The sequence below is a fragment of the Lagenorhynchus albirostris genome, chromosome X, assembly GCF_949774975.1.
Source record: "Lagenorhynchus albirostris chromosome X, mLagAlb1.1, whole genome shotgun sequence".
In the NCBI taxonomy this organism is placed as follows: domain Eukaryota; kingdom Metazoa; phylum Chordata; class Mammalia; order Artiodactyla; family Delphinidae; genus Lagenorhynchus; species Lagenorhynchus albirostris.
In genome coordinates this window covers 7,763,127-7,788,663 of record NC_083116.1, presented here as the reverse complement: position 1 = coordinate 7,788,663, position 25,537 = coordinate 7,763,127, and the positions used below count along the sequence as shown (strand labels likewise).

Genomic DNA, 25,537 nt, shown 5'->3' with positions numbered 1-25,537 from the left:
CACTTTTTATGGGCATATTGTAACATGGTTCATAAGCAGAGTGCACTGTGCTGCATTAAATTTTAATGCTGATTGTCATTGAAAAATACAATTCTAAAACTAAAGTATCAAAACATAAGACGACCCAGCATTTGCATGAGCGTTGGGAGATCTGAGTTTGACTCTTGCTTTGCCTATGTGACTTTGAATGTCACTCCGTTTTCCTGAGCCATAGTTTCCCCATCTTATAAAATGAAGATGTTGGACTAGAATTGGCCCAGCAAATTGCATCAGAGTCTCTTGGGAAACCCATAAAAATGTCAATCTCAGACTCCACCTCCAGAAAGTTCCATTCCACGAGTCTGGGGTGGGCCCAAGAAATCTGCCTGTTTACCAAGGGCCCAGGGGATGTAGACGCTGGAGGCGCACACAAACCACATGCTAAAGTCCTCTAACTTTAAATCCCTCCCAGCTCTACCATCCTCCCAGTCTATGGAAAATTCAGTTAAAAGAGCAGCCGTGATGGTCTCTTTCTCACAGAAACCTCTATGTGATGCTGGCTCATTTCAAATAATCATTTTCTCAGGATACAGACTGCTGTTTGAGGTGTCAATAGTTTTCTTTGACAAAATATCTAATTGTGGATTAACAAATTCCCAAATCAGAAGAAAAAAAGGAAGGGAAGGAAGGAAGGAAGGGAAGGAAGGAAGGAAGGGAAGGAAGGGAGGAAGGAGGGAAAGCAGGCAGGCAAACATACACAACACAAATTCTTAGGTTATCAAGTGCTTTTAGTCAACATCTATACCCAAAATAATCCCTGACATTCTGCAACTAGAAAATTCTTCAAGATGACTAATTACTTTGGTATTTCAATGAAAGATAACAGTTGAACATGCGTGAAAGCAGCTTTGTAAATCTGCGGTTTAACTGTAGATCACTCGTCCTACACCCTTATATTTTGAGATCTTTCTACATAGAATTATTTGTTACATTAATATATCATAGCAGTTTTTTTAATGACTTAAGGTGCTATTGCATATTGATATTGAAAATGGATCAAGAAATTGGATAACTTACCTCCATATAGGTATTATGGTTCATTAGCATTCTGGGAATCGTTTTGGACAAACCACTTACTTAAAAATCAGTGGAAAAGCACAATTTGATGAAGCCAGGTAGCCTGTGATCAATATCGTCACTACAACCCAAGACTGAATTTGGCTAAGGGCCGTAGCAGGGGTAACGAACGATTCCATTGCTGCCTAATACACCCCAATGTTGTCAATGTAAATCATAGCAGATTTGTTCTGACCCTTGAGTAAATCATATATTTGAATTCTAAGCAACTGAAACTTTAAATCAGGGACTCGACTCGGGTTTACCCCAAATTGTTTTGTATTACTTATTTGTATTCGAGAGACAGGAGTTATCTTAGGTTGAGTGGTTATATTTTATAAAAATTGTAAGCAGAACATCAATTCATTAATTTGACAATTGTCTTTTCTTGCTGCAAATAATAGCCAGCATTCATCATTTAGCAATACTGTACACATCTCCTTAAATATTGGTATTTCTATTGAAAAAATGTATTAAAATAATATTCAGTATATTCAATATTATATATTGAAATATAATATTCAATATATTTAAATGATGGCAAATAAGTTGTCTAGTTCAAATAGTGCTGTTTCCTGACCTGTACCAACTAGACCAATATATAAAGAGCTAAGGGGTTAGCATGCTGAACTCATTATTCTGAAGTAATGATGTGTAGCAAAAAACAAGCTTGCTTTTCCCTCCTTTCAAAATATTACTAAAGTGACACTGACCCTACTACAGTACTTGAATTGCTGTGGCAATGTCCAGGGTGGGGGACAAATCTGGTGATGATTATGCCTCCAATTTTGTCATGCTTTCCTGGAGTTGCCCCAAAGTGATGTTTTTGAGAAACTCCATATGGTTCCTCCACCCCAGATAGACATCAGGCTATGTTTCTGAAAGATCTTCAAGGATATTTAGGTTATCAAAAGTGTCATGAAATTTGAAGCTTTTTTTTTTTTTCGGTATGCGGGCCTCTCACTGTTGTGGCCTCTCCCGTTGTGGAGCACAGACTCCGGACGCGCAGGCTTAGCGGCCACGGCTCACGGGCCCAGCCGCTCCACGGCATGTGGGATATTCCCGGACTGGGGCACGAACCCGTGTCCCCTGCATCAGCAGGTGGACTCTCAACCACTGCCCCACCAGGGAAGCCCTTTTCTTTCTTTTTAATTTGCCTAGGAACCATGGTACGACCACAGACAGCTGCAAACGTTGTTTGATATATGTCCTGGAGCCATTATATTTGACTTAAAGGTGACTTCACCTGCAATAATCAGGTGACCTCACCTGCAATAATCTGGTGAATTGGGGTGTGTGCCAGGTGGCACTGTAATATCACTTAGGCAGCTTCCTGGGAGATGAAAAATGGAAGGAAAATAAAAATGAACTGATATCACATCTGAGTAATAAATCATCAAGATTCAAGGTAAAAAAAATCCTTTCTCCTCTCATTGATTTGCAATGATGGTTGAATGCTGCCTCCAGCTATTACTTGGAAATGATTTTATTTACTTTCTAAATCTTACTCACCTCCCCTCTGAACCTATAATTTCTAAACCCTGCTTCATTTTGTGCAAATCACTTCAGGGTAGATCTGGAGTGTGTCATCCTTGCTATTTTTGAATATTAATGGCCTTGTCCTCTTCACAAATGATGACTTTTTTAAAAATCAGAAATACTTAATGCAAATCCTTAGTAGCTGCTCTTTAGAACTGGGGGCCTCGTGTGCAGACACTTTTGAATGTTCCAGCAGAGTCAGCATTAAACTCTCTGCCACAGCACATACTTTACCTTATATTTATACTAGCCAAACATAAATACATAAATAAAATCAACAGAACTTAGTACAGAGGCTCGACTGCATTATACCGTTCCAATAATGTGCAGTGTCAAACTCAGTAAATTTGGCTTCCTCCTGAGTGCATTAGGTTGTAACTCCAGACCAAAACATAACTTCCAGCTGCAGTGAGATTAATAGGAAAGAATGTGTCAGGATAACTGAAATACCTATTAATGCTATCCTAAGTCTGACCTGTAAAATCTATGGCTTTTGCCATGTATATTCACTCCCAGGTCCAGTAAGCTTAAATAGGGTCCTAAATGATGAATAACTCTGCTCAATCCCCACAAAGGGAGGTCTGGGACCCTCAGGGAGCAGGGCCCACCACTAAGTGACATTTGATTTGAATACAATTGGTTGAGAGCCATAAGTTTTACTATAACTTTGCACCATACTCACTTCTTTTTTTCTCTATTTCTAGTCTCCTCCTTTTGCTTTACTGCCCCCTTTCTCTGTTCTGCCCCATTTTCCTCTTCTGCTAGATCCAGTATGTCAGTGTTTTTCAAACTGTGAGATATGACCTGTTAGTCCCTCATGAAATCAGTTTAGCAGGCCACAGCCAGCAATTTTTAAAATCAACTACAATAGAATATTTTAGGGTGCCTGGCTATGACAAGGGTAATATTGTTTCAGAAACTCTGGTTTCCACCCATGACTGCCCTGGGTTATGATAGAAAATATATTTCTTTGCGAAGAGCAGCACCTCCACTGACGGTACTTGGGGTAGAAGAGGTGGCAGGCGGGTTGCAGGGTGTGGCAGACCATGAAGCAGGGCATCGGGGAGCCTGGAATCTTGGTCTTGCTCTGTCATAAGTCATCATGTACATTATGTTCCTTCAATTTGTTTAAGTGTGAAATAAACGTAAGGTGTTTATATACACATATACATATCATATACACACTATATATACATAAAACATGTATGTATATACTATATAGTATACATATAGTGTATGTATATAAATATATGGCATACTGGTGCTACTGGAGAGTAGGAGAAGCCAGGGATGCTGCTAAACCTCCCACATTGCACATGCCAGCCCTCCACAACAAACACTGATCTGGTCCAAAATGTCAATTGTGCCGAGATTGAGAAATCCTGATATACACACCTATTCAGCTATTTGGAAAAAATCTAGGGAAAAGATGAAATGCTTTCAAGTTTTCATTTGAATGTTTGACATAATATACCTCCAACCAGAATAGTAAATAACTTTCTAATCCTGGTTCTATTATCCAATTTCAATCAAAACAATGCTTTCTCACTAAAATCATTGCTTTGTATAATTTACTTAAGAAGGAAATTTAAGAATTCCTCATTTCAAGAAGTACATATGTGTACCTCTTCACAACTTTCAAGGGTTTTTCATGAATCCCATCCTTACTGACGCCATATGGCAGGTGCTAGTACTCAGTTTTACACGTGAGAAAACTTAGGTAGGAGCAGTGCCTGCTTGGGATTTGAACCCAGGTTACTGGTCTCCAAGGGTTTGGATATGTGTTTGATTAAAAGACAAACTATTCTGGGTCCTGGCCCAGCACTCTTCCAACCAAGCCTGCCAAAATAATCAAAATAATTGAATTGACTTGAAAAAATATCCACACTTTCAATAGCATCACAGAACCAATGTCTACAATATCCTTTAAGCTATAATTACCGGTATTAACGGCATGTCCTCTGTGTCTCGTTTCTTTATTTAGGAATTTGTCTGTCTCTGTCTGAACTCTTCTTTGAAACCTTTGGTTCAAATGGACAGTATTCCCAGAAAACAACTCACATCGATCGGTCTTAGACTTACTGACTCTGCATGAGGTTTCTACTTTGTCTTATTTTGTAAATTTTTTAAAGCTTCCCAGCCCTGGATAGGTGTGGAAAAGGTGGAGAAGCAACATTCACAGGCAAACTGTGTAGTACACAGTAACTGTGCAACATTTGCATTGTCTTAGTAATGTATACACATTTAAAAAATTCATCCTAGATGAAATATCTGATTTTCTCTTGATCTTAGATTGAAATTATAAAAGCCCAAGCAAAATTTAATTTCTGTATTGCCCCACTAGCATTGCAGTCAGGGATCTCTAAGCCCTTTAGTAATATGAACTAATCAACAGAGAACAGCACACAAACAGAGATGCCTTTACAATGCCATTACACCAAAGAATTAAGAATGCCATTTTTATTAATTCACAGAAGTACATTAATATGCATGTCTTTGATATTCAGTTATGTCAGGATTTTTCTCCCCTAACACAGAAACTTTTCGAAAAGTCAGTATAAAGCAGCTTTCAAATAAATTGGTACATTTAAAACTTTCACATGCTTCAAGCTCTCTTCTGTAATTATCTATGCAACAACCCTCACAGAAAGTTCTGTATTGCTCATCATTGTGTGTGTGTGTGTGTGTGTGTGTGTGTGTGTGTGTGTGTGCATTCAGGACACCCTTTGAAACAGCTACCCACCTACTTGAAAATGTTATGCCGACAAAAAGAAAAGTCTGCTCTTTTTAAAAAAATCTTACTATCAGTGTGGTCCCGTGCAGAAAGGCAGGCTGCTAAATGCTTTTCTGAAGGCTGATAAACATGTTAGACTTGCTTACAAGGCTACTTAAAACGGATGCATGCCATATTTTGCAAGTTTCTACTGGATCAAAATAAAATGTCGGTCTGTATCATTGATAGCCTGTTCCTCATCTAATCTGTATATGTTATGGCTTTTGTTTGTGTCCCCTTTGGCTAGGGACACACCACCCTTCTCAGTAAACTGTCTCCTTTTTTTCAGCATGACTGTCTCATTATTTCTGCCTTTGAATAGCCCCTCAGCTCTGTGTTTTGTGGTTGTTTATAGCCCCCATTAAATAACTACACGAAAAGATGACACAGTCAGAAATGAGGTAAACACAGAAGAAACAGTATTAACTGTTCTCAGTAACACTATGATGTGCCCAGGCTGCTGCTATAGTCTGTAGCGAATAGCACGTTTGATGTTTCACACAAATAAGGATATTAATAAAGAAAGGCAATGTTTCTGAATATGTAACTGTACAATAGCCTGCCCATGTGCATATCTGAGACCCGTGTTATTCTGAAATTACTTATCTGAGTGGCAGGGAAATCTCAAAAAGGCTTTCTCAGGACTGAAGTAAAAGGAACAGTAATGATCCTTAAAACCTCAGAGATATGATTATAAGAGATAATTCTTTGGACTATTACTAAGGTAAACTCTGCATATGTGCATAATATAAGATTATCAGTAATTTTCTATTAAAAAGGCCCAGCATGGTCTCCATTATGAAAAGAAAGCCTAGAAGAGAAAGAAGAAGCACAAAAGATTCCCCAGGGTAAGGAGAAGAATGAGGTAGAGGTCTGTGCCAGGAGAACGTGGGTTAAACGTATAGGAAATAACCTCGAAACAGACAAATCCCAACGCAGATTCATTAGCCCCAGAGCTAGTTTTTGCTCTAATTTTGCACCCCTCCCCTCCCCTCCCCTCCTATTCTCCGCCACCCAGCTGGTGGTGGATATTCTCAAGAATTGGGGTTTTACAGACTCCGTAGGGGGTATGAAAAGGACAGGGGACGGTGACGACTTTAATTAAGGCTGCTCTCCTCCACGACTGAAGGGGAAATGTCTCGGTGCCATCAAATCAACTCCCTGCTCCAGTCTTTACACAACTGCAACTTTCTCCCTAAGACCCTGGTAGAGGCGAGGAGAGGCCCTGGGGAAAGCGGGTCTGGAGGGAACCGCAAAGCTCTGGGCGAAAACCGCAGCTCCCTCTAGAACTACAGTGACTCTTGCCCAGAGCGCCTTCCCGTTATCGAAACACAACCACCTGGACTACTAACAGGAGTGCAAAGAAAGGAGAAAAGGGAAGAGAGGGTGGCCCAAAGTCCGCTCTAGTAGATCCAGGCAACGTCATGAAGAATGAAAAGAATCAAACGGAAACAGGGACTGGAATGCTGCGAAGGGCTGGCTCTGGTGAAAGCGTTTGCACTGGTCTCGCCCGGCTCTACATTATATGGAAATACCGTGTTTACCGTCCTCGTAGGAGGTCCTTACAGATCTGCCCGCAAGCTGCGAGGACCGGGCGCTGACTAGTTAAGGGAAGGCAGCCGTCCCGGACCGTGTCCGGCTCGGAGGGCTGGCTGCTTTCACTTGTCCGTAACTTCCACCCTGTGATCAGAGTGTACCCTAGCAAACAGTCCTGACCGAGGGCCACCCTATTTCACTTGACCGCGTCCGATCCGCAGCCCCCGGTGGAAGCTGCAGGGACTGGGCAGAGTTCCAGGCGAGGGGGGCCGGGAGGCTTGAGCAGAGCTCCGCGGCGCTGGTCAGAGAAACGGAGCAGCGGCTCCTTTGTGGGCCGGTCCATCCCCCTCCCTGGTGCGCCGCGGGGACATTTGATCTGCGGGGTGATTGATAAGCGCGGGCGAGGGGCCGCCGGCCCGCCCTCCCCTCTCTTTCCTCCTCCCCGCTCCCGCCCTCCTCTCCTCCTCCCTCCCGGATCCCTCCCTCCTTCCTGCCAGAAGCGCTGCCAGGCGGCGAGCCGCTCCAGTGGGGATCTGCCTGCCCTTGGGGGCGCCGCCCGCGCTCGCCCCCGAGCCCTCGCTCCCGGGCCGCGCCGGGCCGAGGCCGCGCAGCCTCCCGCGCCTCCCCGGGTCGCGGATGCCGCGGGCGCCTCTGGGGGAAGCTCCGGGCGGCGCGCTCGCCGGGTAAGTTCTGAGTACTCGGGGGCGCCGCGGCGACGCGGCCGACTAGCTGGCTCCGCGCTGGCCCCTGACTTTCGCGGCCACAGCCCCAGGCGGAGGGAACGGGCGTGGGCAGACGGCGCGATCCGCCAGGGATCGCGCGCGGGCGGCCGCCCCTGACCGCCGCCCCCGCTCCGGCTGTCCGGCGTCGGGACAGTCGCGCGGGCGTGGTCCGGCTCCGGGCGTCGTGCGGCCCCGCGGCCACCGCTCCCGACGAGGACGCGGCGCCCGGGCCCGGGGGAGAGGGCGGCGCGAGCGGCCGTCGCGGCGGTGTGGGGTGAGCGCAGGGAGAGCTGCGCGAGCGGTCGGTGCATGGGGCCCGGCCACAGGGGACTCGCCCGGCCCCTGGGTCGCCCGGAAGAGCCCTTCGGGAAGGGCTGGGCCAGGGACTCCGGAGCGGGGGCCGAAGGCGGCGGCGGGCGGGCGGTGGAAGCCCCCTCCCCGGGCCGGCCGGGCTCCGTTAACCCCCTCGCAGCCGGGGCGCAGGGGTACTGCCCGCCCGCCCTCACTCGCCGCGCCCGCTGGCGGCCCCGGAGACCCGAGCCCGGTTTCACTCGAGAAGATGCGAGTGAGACCAAGGCGACGGAGTTCGCGTTTCTACCTCCCTCGCCCCCGCGAGGACGGGGAGCGTTTGCCTTATTTTAGCGTCCGCCTCTGCCTCCCGCGGGCTCCGTGTTCACCCGGCACCGTTCCGCCGCCTTAGGAACCCGCTTTCCCCGGCGCGGTGCCGCGGCCGCTCCTCCAGAGACGCGGGGCCAGAGGAAACTTCCTTAAAGTGCTTTATCGGGGTGGAGGCTGATTTGTTCCCAATAACTGTGTTTGGGGAAACGGCTGCGGAAGCTCAGGGACGAGCGGGAGACGCAGGAGTGGTGGGAGGGTCCACCGACCCGTGTCGGCAGCTAACCGCGGAAGGGAGAGCTGCCGCCCCGCCGCGGGGTCCCCAGTGCCGTTACCCCAGCCCTCACCGCTCCGTTTCCCTCACCCCGTAGTATCAAGAATTTCAAGCGCCCCCTCATCTATCTACCCCCACCAATTCCTAATAGGCTCTGTCCTCAAGGAGTATTGACAGAGTCATCAGTGTCTTAAAGGAAATTACGATATTTGAGAACTGAAACACATATTTGGTATTTCACTTTCAAATACAATTTTTAGAAAAAAACACATTTAAGTAAAACACCACCACTATTGAAGTTTAGGTAGATAGTTGTCTAATTCACAGTAAGCAGGAGTTGTTTTTTTGAGAACTGCTGGCCTGGGACTCAGAACTTCTGGGTTCTGTTTCTAATTTTATAGATTCTTGAACTTAAGCAAGTCAGCACTTCCCCTGGTTGAGGAATGTCTTCATCTATAAAATGAATCTGATTTCAAAGGTCTTGTCTAGCTCTCATGTTGGCGTCTACTTCAATGAAATATTAACCTAATTAATAAATGTTTGTTAAATGAACGACTGAATGAATAAACCATATCTCTCTAGGAACTATGTATATTTAATATTTGGAAATATGTAGAAACAAATGCCCCTTTGCTATGAAAGGAAGCTTAATTGTGCTCCCACTGCATCACCCCACTCGCATCTAATGATGCAATTGCCATGGAGGGTGGGAGACCATCGCAGGGCTGCCCCCTCCCCCTCTGTGGACAGTCACTCTCCCGTTGCCCTTTGGCACAGGGAAGGGAAATTCGAGGGCCCGGAAGGAAAGGTTGTTGCCCAAGGTGAAGCAAGAATTACTGGATGGGGAGGGTCTCATGATGTCTGGCCCAAGGCTCTTCTCCAAAGGAAAAGCAGGGGGAAAGAAGAACGCCCGTGACAAATTGCGGAGGAGAAGGCCAGAGCCACAGGTTGCTTTAGTGCCTAAGTTTATAAACCATGAGAGCCCTTCTTGGGGAGGAAAGAACTTGTATGGGTGGAACAATCCTAGGACCTGAGCTTCCTAGGGAAGGAGGAGGGGAGAAGCAGGGCGCTTTCTGTTCTCCGAAGGCTCAGCTTGCCTATGCGATTGCCCCTCTGCCACACTTGGTGCAGCAATGGGACCCTGTGTCGACTGCGGCAGGCGGGACCGAGAGGCGGGGAGAGCCAACTAAAGTGTCTGGCGGGGCTGGCACATCGCTTGGTCATTTCCTCTTCCCATTCTCTTTTCACCCCCTGCTTTTGCTGCCTCATCTCCCCCATGCCCACCAGAGGCAGCGCCTGGCCCTTTCGGGCACCAGCAGACATTCCCATCTTGCAAATGGACTCCAACTGGGAGACTCCTGGGTCCAGGGGACCTTAAGATAATTAAGGAGAAATGAGATACCGAAGGCAAAAACCCAACACCTGGCCATTAATAATCCCGGGGAAAGGTTATCTGAATCCGATTAAATGTCAGAGCTGGGAGGACCCTTATAAGTCCACCCCTTTTGCCCATGGGGGTGGGAAGATCCAGAAACAAGTGACACCTGGCAACAGAGCTGGATCCGAAGCCAGGTCTCCTGAGTCTCAGGCCAGGACTCCTTTCATTCCTCCTCTTTCTCAGGAGCCAGTCTTCCTGCATCTCCGCCTTCTGTTCCCTGGTTCCCTGACCCTGCAGCCTGGAGGGCTCAGCACCCTTTCCTGGGCTCCTACTCCCAGCTGAAGCTCAGCCTGGCAGTGCCTGTCTGACACCCACTTCTCTTCTCCTTCCTTCAGGCAAAAAGCACACGTTTAAACCTCATTATCTGGCTAAGTATAAACCTCAGGGGGAGAAGGGTTTTGTTGTTGTTTATCTCAGTCTATAAGCTAACGTTGAGCTGGCTTTCAGATTCCCGGCAAATATCTGGCCAGTCACCACCCAGAAAGTAATTCTCTCAGCACTGAAACAAAGCTCTGTATGTAAAGCATAAATCCCCCAAAAGAACTCCTCGCCCTCCCACACAGACACACCGGTGCACACACACCCCACTCTCCACACCAAGAGCATGTGAGCTAGGAGTTTGGCAGGCGGGCCCCAGTCCTGTAGCAAAGAGACACATCTACACACACACACTACACACACACATCCCTTACTCGGAAGGATCTGGACCCCTGCTCGAGAATCTGGAATGAGACACCCCCGCGCGCGCGCACACACACACACACACACACACACACACACACACACACACACTGGCCCGCTGGAAGAGCCAGGAGGGAGGGGCGGGTGGAAGAAACCACTCGGAGGAGCCAGAGGAGTCCCGGCGGTGCCCCTCCTGGAGAACCCCCTCTCCAGGAGCTCGCCAGCCACTCGCCGCCCGCCGGGCTGGAGGTGGAGTAGTTCAGAAGCAACTGACGCAGCCGGGATTTGAGCTTTGCAAAGCCACTCGCAGGGAAGGGAAGCATCTGCCCCTCCCTCCCCCACTGCGCGCCCTCGATCCCCAGCCTGCCCCCTCCCCCCGTGACGTCACCCCAGCCCGGTCCCGCGGAACCTGCAAAGCCTCTCAAATTCAAACTGCCGGGCGCACTGGTGCCCCTGCCGCCGGATTGGAAGTGCGCGCCCAGTCTCGGTCGTCTCTGCCGCCCGCCGCCCCAGCCGGCAGGCTTCGCGACCTCCCTGCTCAGTCGAACCCCCGGGTCCCCGTGGGCTCAGCTTCCCGCCGCTCCAACCCTCCTCTTCTTCTCTTGCCGCCTGCCGGATTCCTAATCAGTGCGCACCCCCCAGCAAAATTTAATCCACCGACAGAAAGCAGGGCATCCTTCCGTAAGCGGCGTCTCCTTTTACCTTGCTCTCCCTCTCTTTCCGAAGATGCTAAACTACCGGCGGACTGCAGAGGAGAGGGGTCCCGTCTTCTCCTGATGTGTGAGTAACCCCCACCGCGCGCTGTCTTTGCTCTTCCACCCTCTCCCTTCCCCCGCCGCCAGTCCCCTGATTTTCCCACCCCCTTTTTGCGCAGTTAAAAAAAAAAAAAGTAAAGCAATTTCTGCGGGGAGCCCAGGACGGGCTAGCCGCCCGAGATCTCTTCAAGATACCCCAGGGGAGGAGGAGGAGGAGATGGGCTGGATTTAGTAGGACAACTCGGTTACTAATGACTCCGCGGCTGGCTGCGACCCGCCGGGAAATCAGGTGCAAGCGTGTGTTCCGGGACGCGTGTGTGGGTGGGCTGCGGGGGAGGGGAGGAGAGCAGAAAGCGCTTTGAAAAACGCAGTGATTTCATTCTGCCGTGCTGTCCACACTCCCCGCATTCTTCCTCCGTCCCACTCCGCCCCCTCGCTTTGCCATTTTAATCGGGCTTCCGTGTTTCTTTCTCCCCCGCATCCCGCTCTCTCCTGCCCCCCTCCCCAAGGTTTGCCTGTAGGTACCTGAGCTGACACCGACGGTGCCTAAAGATGCTGAGCGGCGTTTGGTTCCTCAGTGTGTTAACCGTGGCCGGGATCTTACAGACCGAGAGTCGCAAAACTGCCAAAGACATTTGCAAGATCCGCTGCCTGTGCGAAGAGAAGGAAAACGTACTGAATATTAACTGCGAAAACAAAGGATTTACAACTGTCAGCCTGCTCCAGCCCCCCCAGTATCGAATCTATCAGCTTTTCCTCAATGGCAACCTCCTGACGAGACTGTACCCCAACGAGTTCGTCAATTACTCCAACGCGGTTACTCTCCACCTGGGTAACAACGGGCTGCAGGAGATCCGAACCGGGGCGTTCAGCGGCCTGAAAACCCTCAAGAGGCTGCACCTCAACAACAACAAGCTCGAAGTACTGAGGGAGGACACCTTCCTGGGCCTCGAGAGCCTCGAGTACCTCCAGGCCGACTACAATTACATCAGTGCCATCGAGGCGGGGGCCTTCAGCAAACTGAACAAGCTCAAAGTGCTCATCCTGAATGACAACCTTCTGCTGTCTCTGCCCAGCAATGTGTTCCGCTTCGTCCTGCTGACCCACTTAGACCTGCGAGGGAACCGGCTGAAAGTGATGCCTTTTGCCGGCGTCCTCGAGCATATCGGAGGCATCATGGAGATTCAGCTGGAGGAAAACCCGTGGAATTGCACTTGTGACTTACTTCCTCTCAAGGCTTGGCTGGACACCATAACTGTTTTTGTGGGGGAGATTGTCTGTGAAACTCCCTTCAGATTGCATGGGAAAGATGTGACCCAGCTGACCAGGCAAGACCTCTGTCCCAGAAAAAGTACCGGTGACTCCGGTCAGAGGGGCGGCCACGCTGACACACATGTCCAAAGGCTGTCACCTACAATGAATCCGGCTCTCAACCCAACCAGGGCTGCAAAAGCGAGCCGGCCACCCAAAATGAGAAATCGCCCAACTCCCCGGGTCACAGTGTCGAAAGACAGGCAGAGCTTTGGACCCATCATGGTGTACCAGACCAAGTCCCCGGTGCCCCTCACCTGCCCCAGTAGCTGTGTCTGCACCTCTCAGAGTTCGGACAATGGTCTAAATGTCAACTGCCAAGAAAGGAAGTTCACTAATATCTCCGACCTGCAGCCTAAACCTACCAGTCCAAAGAAACTCTACCTAACAGGGAACTATCTTCAAACCGTCTATAAGAACGACCTCTTAGAATACAGTTCTTTGGATCTATTGCATTTAGGAAACAATAGGATTGCAGTCATTCAGGAAGGTGCCTTCACAAACCTGACCAGTTTACGCAGACTTTATCTGAATGGCAATTACCTTGAAGTGCTATATCCGGCTATGTTTGATGGACTGCAGAGCTTGCAGTATCTCTATTTAGAGTATAATGTCATTAAGGAAATTAAGCCGCTGACCTTTGATGCTTTGATTAACCTACAGCTACTGTTTCTGAATAACAACCTGCTGCGGTCCTTACCCGATAATATATTTGGGGGCACGGCCCTCACCAGGCTGAATCTGAGAAACAACCACTTTTCTCACCTGCCTGTGAAAGGGGTTCTGGATCAGCTTCCGGCTTTTATCCAGATAGATCTGCAAGAGAACCCGTGGGACTGCACCTGTGACATCATGGGACTAAAGGACTGGACAGAGCATGCCAACTCCCCTGTCATCATCAATGAGGTGACCTGTGAATCTCCCGCTAAGCACGCTGGGGAGATCCTGAAGTTTCTGGGCAGGGAGGCTATTTGTCCAGACGGTCCAAACTTGTCAGATGGAACCATTTTGTCAATGAATCACAACACAGACACACCTCGCTCACTTAGTGTGTCTCCCAGTTCCTATCCTGAACTACACACTGAAGTTCCACTTTCTGTCCTAATTTTAGGATTGCTGGTTGTCTTTATCTTATCTGTCTGCTTTGGGGCTGGCCTATTCGTCTTTGTCCTGAAACGCCGAAAGGGAGTGCCAAGTGTTCCCAGGAGTGCCAACAACTTAGATGTAAGTTCCTTCCAGTTACAGTATGGGTCTTATAACACTGAGACTCAGGATAAAGCAGACGGCCACGTCTATAACTACATCCCCCCACCTGTGGGTCAGATGTGCCAAAACCCCATCTACATGCAGAAGGAAGGAGACCCAGTGGCCTATTACCGAAACCTGCAAGAATTCAGTTACAGCAACCTGGAGGAGAAGAAAGAAGAGCCAGCCACACTTGCTTACACTATAAGTGCCACCGAGTTGCTAGAAAAGCAAGCCACCCCAAGAGAGCCCGAGCTGCTGTATCAGAATATCGCTGAGCGCGTCAAGGAACTCCCCAGTGCAGGACTCGTCCACTATAACTTTTGTACCTTACCTAAAAGGCAGTTCGCCCCTTCGTATGAATCTCGACGCCAAAACCAAGACAGAATCAATAAAACCGTTTTATATGGAACTCCCAGGAAATGCTTTGTGGGGCAGTCAAAACCAGACCACCCTTTACTGCAAGCTAAGCCGCAATCAGAACCAGACTACCTCGAAGTTCTGGAAAAACAAACTGCAATCAGTCAGCTGTGAAGGGAAATCATTTACAACCCTCTGGCATCAAAGGATGCTGCTCCAAACTGTTGGAAGCACTGCATTTGCTTTCGTGTGTGTTTGTGTTCTCCCTTTCCCAGCCTCAATGGGGGACTTTGAAGATGTTTGGGGGATGGGGTGAAGCAATGATACTGCTTTTTCAAGTTTTCCTTTAAATTATTTCTCTCTTGCTCTCCTCCCTCCCCCACCTTTTTTTCCCTTCTCTCCTTAGGAATCATCATTGAACATGAATGTTTCTACAGTGCATTTTTTTCATATATTTTGTTTATGGTTTTGTTTCCTTTTTCTTCTTTTATTTTTCCAGTGTGGGAATGGGAAGAGGAGATTATAGTGAATGAAGAAAGAGTAAGCAAACTTTTCAAATGAAAATGGATATTTAGTGTATTTTGTAGAAGATCTCCAAAGATCTTTTGAGACTATAAATTCTTTTGTAAATAATGATATATGGTATTTCCGTCTTCAGTTACCAAGCATAGTCACTAGGCATCACTTCTTTGTGTTAAAGTGCCTTTGCACTTTAAGTACATTACTTAAATGTTGCTTTTAGCTTTGATAAATTGAACATATTTTAATGTGTTGTATTTTTAAAATTAAAAACACTGTAAAATAGATTGAAATGTCAGCTATATTAAGTCAACGTACAGTTTGCTTGAGTTATAGAAACCGACCTGTCATCAAATGATTCTAGTTCTAGGACTTTATAGATTTAACTGTAAAATATTTCCTTTCCTTTGGGTTTGTTCTAAGTGATTTAATTTAAGTCAACTAAGGGGACTTAACAGTGGACTAGAGGTAATAAAATGCCTCAGTTGGGATTAGTAATTCATTAATAAAATATATTTAACCCAATATCAGAGTGAATTGAACAATTAATGCCCTTCCGTAAATCGTTATTTTACACTAACATGGTCAGTGTTTTAGATTATTTTCCTAATTAAGAGTACATTACACAACTTGTAATATATTTTTTCTGCATTAGATATTTTTATATATTTAAATGAGAGTCTGTATTTCTAACTTTTTAATTGAAATTAGTATTTTTTCTGCCTATTGAAACATTTTCTATAAACACACACCAGTAGAGGCCGCCACACACCTCATTTAATAAAGACATATGAGCCATTACATACCTTGAAGGAAGACTTCAAAGGTGAGATTAAGACTTCCCAAGTAAGTTCTTTGCAAATTCAAGGCAGCAGAGACAAATGTATACGTTAGTTTCTGTTTCTTTTAGGATTAAAGGTTAGACTCAGAATCCTTCTCAATGTTCACATTTTCAGAGAAAGCAGCGTTTTCTTCTTGAGCTTATGGAAGCGTTAACAGGGTGCTATCAGATGATGTACTCTTTGCATCTCCAACCTGATTAATAAGTACCTAAACCAAGAAAGTAGGCATCCTTTTTTTCCTGCCTTCTTTAGGCAAGGGTTACTTGAATTTTTCCTTGTCAGCTTCAGCAAGCTTTTGGTTTTGGTCTTAGCATTAAAATGATTTTAACTAACCAAGTCTACATAGCATTTATGAAGCCTTATTAGCCTGTAAATAATTTTTAGATGCAAATATTATTGTGTGATTTAAACAAACAGCCCTTCTTTAGAAAAAAATAGTTTTATTTTGTCTATTGTAAATCCTTATGCAACTGGAATGGTGATCTGCATATAAAGTAGTCCAGCTTTTCAATTCCTTATTAAAGCAATTGATGGCGTCTGAAAGAAGCACACTGTTTCCTTTTCATAAATAGGTTACTGCACATAATAATCCTTTATTATCATGTGGAAATTGAAGTGGATCCTGATAACTTACTTTTAAAGCTTTAAAATGACTAATAGTTTATTATCTGTCACTATAAACAATTCATGAGATAGGCTTTCAATTAGAAATTACTTAAATCCAAATTATTTGGATTAATAACTACTGGTGCAAAATAGTTTTTATTTAACAATAGATGGTAATTGTGTATATATATATATATATATATGTAAAGTACATTCAGGAAAAAAATATGCCTTTAATACCCTAAAGTCTCCGAATATCTACAGTGACAAGCTAAAATGTTCATTCTTTGATTAGAGATCATAATTCTTATTTAAATCCATTAGATTGAAATTGAAAATGGTGGGCTGAAATGATCTACAGGAAAGTTAATGTACAGAGACTTTACATTTCATAGAAGAGGAGCAAGAGTATTTTACCAGTTGAACTTGGAGATAGCTTCTGGAAACCACCTCCTCTTATATATGTAAGAGTTTCAAAAATTCTCTCGTGGCTGCTCTCATTTGGTGCAATGATAAATGCAGAATACAGAGGTAGGTATTTGGGGAAATGATTATGAAGGCAAATTAGTATACATATTCTATTAAGATAGTTTTTTGGTTGACATTCTATCACTAGAACTACTGATGTGGTGATTCCACTTCAGTGTTCGTATTCTCCTGAAAATAAAGTCATTCCTGTAAAACACCATTATCCATAGAAAAACTAATTCATTAATTGTAAGCAGAGATAGCTTACTGTTCATTTAGTTACCAGACTCTAAAGAGGCCTCCTGGAAGAACTCAGATTCATAAACTCTTTTGCTTAATAACTATGGTTTAATTTTAGATTCTCATGCTTCTTAGATATTTACTTTATTCTGTATTAGGTTTTAAGATGAAATTGTTTGAATGTGTCCAGACTATTTCATTTAAAGGCATAATACATCATATACTGTGAAGCTTTGTTTTTTAATGCAATCACAAACACTTTAATTTGATTAACTTATTAGCATCCCCACTGACTATGTTGTTTTGCTTTACCCACTGAAGTGCTTTCAAACATATAAGATTTTTATTTTTATCTCCTACAGCTGGATTTTGCTATTTCACTTTTATTTCACATGCAGCTTGTAATGGGTATGAACATCAGCACAGTGAAATGGTTCCAGCCAACAGAATACGATTTCCCCTGGCCCTGCCTGGAACAGATCTATATGTCTGGCAAATGGTAATTCACTTTGATTCTAGCTCTTAATTAGTTGCTTCCTCTGTTTCTGAATATACCTGTGTCTAAGTTTGTATTGAAACACTCAAAAGCACCACTTCTCAGTCTGGACGCAATTGCCAAAAGTCTAACTTGGTTTTGGACTTTGGTCAACCTGTGTGCCTTGTTACTTCCCTCCAGCAGTTGGTGAGTAAGGAAATGACCCTTCAGTTTCCTCTGCTTTGTCCTCTGACCTCTAAGGTGGTTTAATTTTTCTAAATATTTCCATGTCATCAAGGGCTCAATGTTTTATGGATTTTACAGAAAGTGTATAATGAAAAAGAGGGAGGTTCTGTGATTTTTCAGACTCTGGAAATTCATTTTGATTGGACGCATTCCAGAAACATACTAGATTAGATGCTAGACTGAAGGAAGCCTTCCAGACAGTTCTCCTAATCCAGTCATTTCTTCATTCATTCAATAAGTATTTGAGTGCTTGCTTCCTAGGTGCCAGGCTCTGTGCTGTGTGCTGAGGGGGCACAGAGATACAGTAGACAGGCTCTCTGCCCACCTCCTCACCCCCCCACCCCACAGAGAGCTTAGTGCTAATAAAGGAGAATGTTATCTGAATGACAATCACCCAGAGTAAACAGTGGGAACAGCAGTGAAATGCAGGAAGTTGGGTTTTTAAAGGTGATTCTGTGCAATGAAGTATAAAACTGATATATCATAGGTTAGCTACTGTGTAACCACCATTAACATCTCTTTAGAGTTACACAGCTACAAAGGGAGAAAACCCACAAAAATAAAATAAAACAACTTTCTGCAGAAGAGGGACCAATATTATGGCCTGAAGATAGCTATATACTTGTGCTATCTAACGATCTACATTGTAAAGATGACTTCCCAAATTGTAAATACAAAAATCACAAATATACTTACATTTTCTGGAATATCCATGTCTTAAAGGCAATATTTACTTTCTATTTCAGTGGCTTAAAATATAACATTTTGGCTTAATTGTCTTTTACAGAGACAATAAGACACCTAAATCCTGAGAGAGAAAAATTAAGTACTGTATATAGGTGTACTTTGCTTCTCACAATGGTTGTGCAAAAAGTCACGTGTAAATTGAAGTTTTGTAAGTTAAATTGTATTTTAAATGCATTAGGAGAGCTGCCAGTTAGAGGAAACTTGTGGATCCTTTTATAAAGCAGAAAACCATTTTATAAGACAAATAATCACTCTGTAATTTATCTGTTTTGTATGTTTGGAGTTTCAATATCGACTTTGCTTAAAACGGAGCCCACCTGCCTAATCAGAGTGTGTTTTGCCAATGCTGCTTGTGCTACCAGTTTCTCGGTTGCTAAGGGCTTATACTTGAAAATCCGCTGCAGTTTCGTGTGACTTGAGCTATGGGGCGATTTTATGATGGCGCAGTAACATTCCTGAGCAGTCTGAGTAGCCAACCCATTTCAACTCCATTGAACACAGGACTCTTCTGCTCAGCAGCGTCTCCTCTGTCAGACGTGGCCATGATTCGTTAGAGGGTAGAGTGACTCCTGTATTCAGATCCTATAAAGCGCTTAGAGTCACAGGTTTTATAATAAATATATGGTATTATGTAAACAAATTAAACTGCATGTGTGTTGGAATTTTTTAGCAGTATTTTAGCTTGAAAGTACTTGTACAAATACCGTTAGATTTAGTTGCAAATAATTGTTCTCAAGTTATTGGAATAAATGGCAAATGAAACGAGCTCTCGTGTAAATAGACTTCTGTGCCAAATAGTGACATTGTTTCAAAACATGAATGCCATATTTTGGGCTGTTAATAGGCAAAATGAAATATTGAAAATGTGGTCAAATGATATTATGTCTTATTGGATAAACTTTATACAGTTATTTTGTGCTGTAGTTAGCTTTCAGTTACTAAATAAATATTCACTAAAAATAAACATTTGAATTAGTTAGAAAAATTCTTTACACTCTTGAGAGGAATTAATGACAAACTATTACTGGAACCATCCTCTTTGCCTTGATATATATACTGTTCAAATGTTTACAAATTTAGGTCTTCTTTATATAATTTACATATTAAGGGTAAAATGTGCTTTTAAAAACATATTAATACTTTTCCATTAATGCCCATTAGTATCAGCATTAAAAAATTAAAACTAGAGAGAACAATAAAAACAATTCAAATAGAGCTGTCTCTCTAGGAATTGAAAGAAAGTTTGATTTCACACTCCCCCTACCACACACATCCACCCACACAGGAGCCAACTGTTTTTCATTATAAAATTCTATCTAATACAATAGGTGATCTAATAAATCTTTATCTGTAAAATGAGAGAAAGATTGACATGCAAATCCAAGGAATAGAAATTATGAATCCATTAAAGAAGATGTTATTACTGTATTACCGAAGACTAGAGTCAAAACAAATGAGAGGGAGAGAGATGCATTTGTTGCTGTAACTGTGGTAATATTATAGCAAAGCGACTTATTTGGCTTTTGCATTGGTTGAACATCAGAATATATCTGCCAGGTATGCTCCATTCACAAATGTATAACGTAACAAAGGTTTTGAGGTTTGTGTGATGGACAGGAGGACTTGAAACAAATTATCCTCTCTTGAGATTCTTAATTTGCTGTATGCACGATATATTCAATTTATTCATGTGGCCTTCACAAGTTGGTAAAACAATTGAAAGAGTCTCATTCTAGAGTGTTTTATTGAAGAGTTGGTGCTTCGCACACTAGATTATCTCATCCTTTACAAAGATGAGTGGAAGTGGAATTGGAATGAAAGGGATGTACAGCTCCCCATTCTGAACACATGTCATATAAGACATCAGCAAGTCATATGTGTCTGTTGATACTGGGAAAAGACCATCAAAATAGATGCTGTCATTACTGAATGGGGTCTGGAAATGTACCTGATCCGTGTTTCCCTGGGCAACCAGTATGTGATTAGTTATACATCATTTTTATTAATTTGATTTTTCAAATATTTTATGTTTGCTATCAACATTACCCTAAAAAGGAACATTTGAGCTAATTATCTGTCAGATCTAGTTACCTGGCATTTTTGGACATATTTGATCTTGACAGAATGTTGGCTACAACATAAAGTATAAGGTAATTTCTGGCTCACAGAGTGACTGTTGGGCAGACAGGAGAGGTGAATGGGGTCTGCTCTGGGTAATCCTTGGCCAAGTCCCTCACTCTTCAAGCTCCCTTTACCGTCACATCATTAACACCTGACATAATGATTCGGAACTTAATAACCCTCTAATAAATATTTCCATAATGAATAAATGAATAAGACTCTGGCTCTCATGTGAATACTGAAGAAGGGTGGAAAACTGAAGGATCTAAGTTCAAAGTGATTAGAGTGGGTTCTTAGCTGTTCCAGGAAGTCCTAAACAGATATTTACTTGGGCCATTTTCAGAGCTTATGAAGAACACACATACACACACACACACACACACACACACACACACACACACACACATACTCCATGAGGATGGCAGAGAAGTTATGGTGACACACAGGCAAGATCCAAGTTTATTACATGCCTGAGGGCCCGATTTTAAGTGATACCTGAGTCTGTCTATTGAACCCAATGATCTCATTCTAGAGTTAAAGTAGCTTTACTGCTGAGTGCTGATATTGACTTGTTATTGGCTTTTGGCATTGGGAGACTTAGTTGAGAGAAAATACACTCCCTGACAAGCTTGAATGATGAATTCTTCCAGACCTTATCATTTAGTTCTTCCTAGGATCTGTGTATTTGGTTTGTTTCTTAAGTCTTCCAGATAGGAGAGAAATTCTTTGGGTTCAGACTACATTAAGTCATATTTCTGTCAGAACACAGTTGTGTCATAAAGTCTGATTTATCCAAATTAAGAACTTATAGGTGATGTTTCATAGCAAAGAGTCCCAGGATCTGAGGTTCTAATCTTCATGCAGCTAAAAACCTGTGAGGACAAGTCATAGTTCTCACTGAGGTCTCAGTTTTCCTCCCTGGGAACGGTGTTGGTCTGGATGAACTCAATGGACATGCTCTATGATTCTAGGCTATTTGGGGAGTGACTGCTACACACAAAGCAAACAGCACATTGAGGCAATTATTCAGGAAATTCAAGCCCGAAAATCTCTTACCCTTCTCCTTTCTAGTGTCTAATTTGGACATAGCCATACTCATTTTATTTTTTACAGGGTTCAAATGTACCATTTGTCTTGGGTTAACTTCTCTTCCTAAACTTGACTTTAAAAATGTTTAAATCATTTTTCTTACTTATTTGTAAATCACAACATTCTACTGCTTTTGGGGAAGGGAGGGAGGTGATGGGATTTTCATTTAGCTGTTTGGCAGGGGAATTTTCTATGGGGTTGATGAGTTTATTCCGTGTGATAATTAGGAAAGTCAAGCTATGAATCTATCTAGGAAGATCATATTATCATATTTCAGGGCACAAAGCAGTTTTCCCATTTGGTTGTTCATCATCCCACCCTTTTAGCCAGCTCTGCCAAGTTTCTTATCATCCGGGAAACTGATGGACCCTTGGACAACTCAGCTGAGCTTCAGAAATTCAATGATTCATTCCAGTGCACAAAATTTTTAGCTGACAAGTGGTGTTTGGCCTCTTCCTGATCATAAAATTCAGCCATAGTTTTACTACTGGGCCAATGCGTCTCTAGTTGGTCAAATGGATTTTAACTGGAAACAAAGAAATAAAGCCCTCAATCTTGTAATATTCAGCTGACATAATTTTTACAAGGGTAGAAAAGAGGAAAAAACATTCATTCAAAAACTTCCTCTGCTTTCCAGGTGTCTGTGGGGCTTATTAAAAACGCTAGTGAATGAAAGGAAAATCCAGCTACACTTTGCTTTGTGTTTTCTTCTTCCATGTTACAGAAGGTTGTGAAAAAGGAAATGTAGGCTATCCTTGTCCAAGCCATCATCTTAAAAAATTTAAAAACTAGGATGCCACTGAGATACTAAGGATTTAGAGTATAATTACATTTCAAATGTTTAACTTGAAATTTTGGAACAAAACCTATTTTATTTACTAAACAGATCTCTGAAAAGCAAGTACATTTTAAGCAATAATCTGGGTAATTTGAGAGCAGGGCTTGCTGAAGGAATCTTATTCATTTTAAACTGGATTTATTCAGATTTTGTTTTGTGCAAATTCATCAGAAAGTTGTTCAGTTCTACTACTCAAACTGTTCAAATATTCTGAAATTTAAAAAATAAGCTAATTATTCTGCTCTTACAGATTAAAGTGGGAGGATGCCCTACCTGTGTTGATGCAGTTTGTTCTTTTCCACCTGGACTTTCTGAGTTTCTATATCTAAGGATGGATATTTGTACAAAGACAAGGTAACGTCTTAGGAAGAGAGGGGTAAATAGGTACTTTCCAGAATGATTTATAACAGAGGGCCAGGAAACGGGGAGTTTCACTAAATCTTCTTGCCTTGCCTCTCTGAAAGAAATCTTTCTCAAGCCTTGATCCCTTACCAGGAGACAAACATTTTCCTATGTGAGTAAGACTGTGGGTTTTACTGGGTTCTGCTTTGTTTTAGTCTTCAATCACACTGATTCTTTCTGATTTGCTGACAAAGGAGGATCTGAGAACAGTGGGGGGACCATTTCCCAGAGAACAAGGAGCCCTCGGATTTAGCCTCCATGTCTCTGCTAACTCTCCATGTGACACTGGACCAGTTCCTTCCCGTCTCTGAGCCCCAGTTTCCTCATCTGAAACCAAAAGTAGACTTAGCCTTGCCAGTCAAGAAAACAACTGAATAAAAACCAGCTTACTACTGGGGAAACCTGAAATCCACTTCAATTCATAAAATGTAGTAAATCACTTGCAAACTTGACACGTTAACTATCATTAATAACAAATTATTTTCAACAATCCTCACACCTGTTCTGTGACACACCAGTGAAAACATTTGGACTACAGTCTCATGATTTTCTTTCCCTCATCCTTATTCCAGCTGCTAAACATTATAATTGTATAAATCCATTTACACAAAGAGTATGAGTAATTTCTGGTAGTCCTTATGTGGTAACAGATTGTCTCTAAAAATATGATTTATGGAGTGCTCATTGTGTGCTGAGCACTTGAGTAGAGGCTGTGCACATCTAAAACAAATCCACAAGTGTTCCTGAAGGCCCAGCACGTGCCCAGCGCTGGGAAGAGACTGGGATGGGAGGGAATGAAAAAATCGGCTCCTGTGTGTTGGGGAGACATAACCTATACATCAGAAGTAAGACGTGGCTCCTGGCCTCAGGGAATATAAAACCAAGTTGGGAAGATGAGCTACTTATCCTTGAAAGGGTTAGGAAAGGTCAGGGTCAGAAAAGAAAAAGATCAGTGCAGATTACACTGGAATTATCTGAGAAGGCTGCTGGGAGGAAGCAGGGCAGAAAAAAAGAGCCTTGAATTGGGCAAAGGCTTGGGGAATCAGCAAGCTTGAAAATGTAAACACAGAAATAGGCCTGCAAAGAAAACAAACTTATGGGTACCAAGCAAGAAGGGGGGGGCGGGGATAAATTGGGAGATTGGGATTGGCACATAAACACTACTATATATAAAATTGATAACTAATAAGGACCTACTGTATAGCACAGGGAACTCTACTCAATATTCTATAATGGCCTTTATGGGAAAAGAATCTAAAAAAGAGTGGATATATGTATATGTATAACTGAATCACTTTGCTGTACAACTGAAACTAACACATTGTAAATCAACTATACTCCAATAAAAATTAATTTTAAAAAAATAACACCATTGTAAAGCAATTATACCCCAATAAAGATGTTAAAGAAAAAAGAATTAGCCTACAGCAGTATGATATTGAGGACCAAGAAACAGTGTTTCTCTCTTTTGTGAATAGTTATTAAATTATTTCTACTTCAAAATATCAGAAAAAAAAATAAATAAAAGGCAATGTCATGGGAGAAAGATATTGCCCATATTGGCAGATGATATAACAATTTACTTTGAAAATTCAAGAGAAGTAACAAATAATAAAAACTAGTTAGAAAGTTAAAAATAAAAAAAGAAAGGAAGGAAGAAAGAAATAGGCCTGCGAAGAATAGTGAAGAGCATGGAAGGCTGGTTTGATGTACCTTTTGTTGGCTTTGAAAGCCAGAGTAAGAAATTTGGACTCAATTCCACAAATAATGGAATGTTCTTCAAGCAAAGTAAAAATTGTATCAATAGAACTGTTACTATTTGTATAGGGCCTTATAAGTATTTCACATGCATTTCTATTAGCATTTGAGATGATTATATCTAGGTTACGATGACAAAACTGAGGTTTAGGGAGTTTTGGTACTTGCCCCGGTGATCCAGTGAGTGTAGGGAGAAGCCACCTAGTTCAACAAGTTAGCACAGAGAAATGCTTGCAAGCAGGCAGGCACTCTGGAGGCCACGTGCTGAGAGTTGAAGCCCAGCTTTGCCACTCACCAGCTGTGTGACCTTGGGCAAGTCACTTCACCTCTCTGGGCTTCAGTTTCCTCACCTGAAAGAAGGAGACAGTAATCATATTTGCCCTCACGGGGTGGTTATGAGAATCAGTGACTTAATATTTGCAAACTAAAATGTATTTGTTAAACAAAACAAAAAGTGGCAGAGGTGTACTTTGAAACCAGTTCTGACTGACGAAACTCATGTCCTGTCCACACCATCACTGGGTCTCCCTGAATAAACAGAGGAGTGAGTCGTCTGGCAGAAAGAGTGATTTGAGCATTAGGGCAGACAGAAGACTGTGGTCCAGGATGAGGGAAATGGGAGGAAGATAAAGCCAAGGGACCCTGCTCTTATGTTCAGCTGCAGACTGTCCACCAGCTGGGAGTACAGACCGATGGTTTAGCGAGCCATATTTAGTAACACGTCCATCTTTTATCTTCAGCAAATTCTTAGTTTAATAGTATTTATATTCTTTAAGGGAAAAGCATAAGGCAAAATGGGTAAGGAAAAAAGGGCTGTTTCTTCATGAATTCTGAAGGGAGAG

General features: G+C 43.3%; 1 protein-coding gene across 7 annotated transcripts; it reads left to right on the top strand.

The window, feature by feature from the left end:
* Positions 1-7,528: 7,528 nt before the first annotated feature.
* On the top strand, positions 7,529-23,235 carry SLITRK2 (SLIT and NTRK like family member 2). 7 transcript variants are annotated; one of them, XR_009538541.1, is made up of 5 exons: positions 7,529-7,626; positions 11,400-14,884; positions 16,636-16,775; positions 17,418-17,518; positions 18,892-19,376. XR_009538541.1 is itself a non-coding variant. In XM_060138389.1 (3 exons), exon 3 carries the CDS (start codon positions 11,981-11,983, stop codon positions 14,516-14,518), a length of 2,538 nt encoding a protein of 845 aa, XP_059994372.1. In that variant the 5' UTR covers positions 7,529-7,626; positions 11,400-11,453; positions 11,548-11,980; the 3' UTR covers positions 14,519-15,388. The 7 variants fall into 7 exon arrangements, 3 of the variants coding, with proteins under 3 accessions (XP_059994372.1, XP_059994373.1, XP_059994371.1); XR_009538539.1 differs by having other exon boundaries at positions 16,636-16,842; XR_009538540.1 differs by lacking the exon at positions 18,892-19,376 and adding an exon at positions 23,132-23,235 and having other exon boundaries at positions 16,636-17,518.
* The last annotated feature ends 2,302 nt before the right edge of the window (positions 23,236-25,537 follow it).

Bases quoted from the DNA above. Each gene is read 5' to 3' on its own strand.
- SLITRK2 (XM_060138389.1), top strand. From the start codon at position 11,981: ATGCTGAGCGGCGTTTGGTTCCTCAGTGTGTTAACCGTGGCCGGGATC.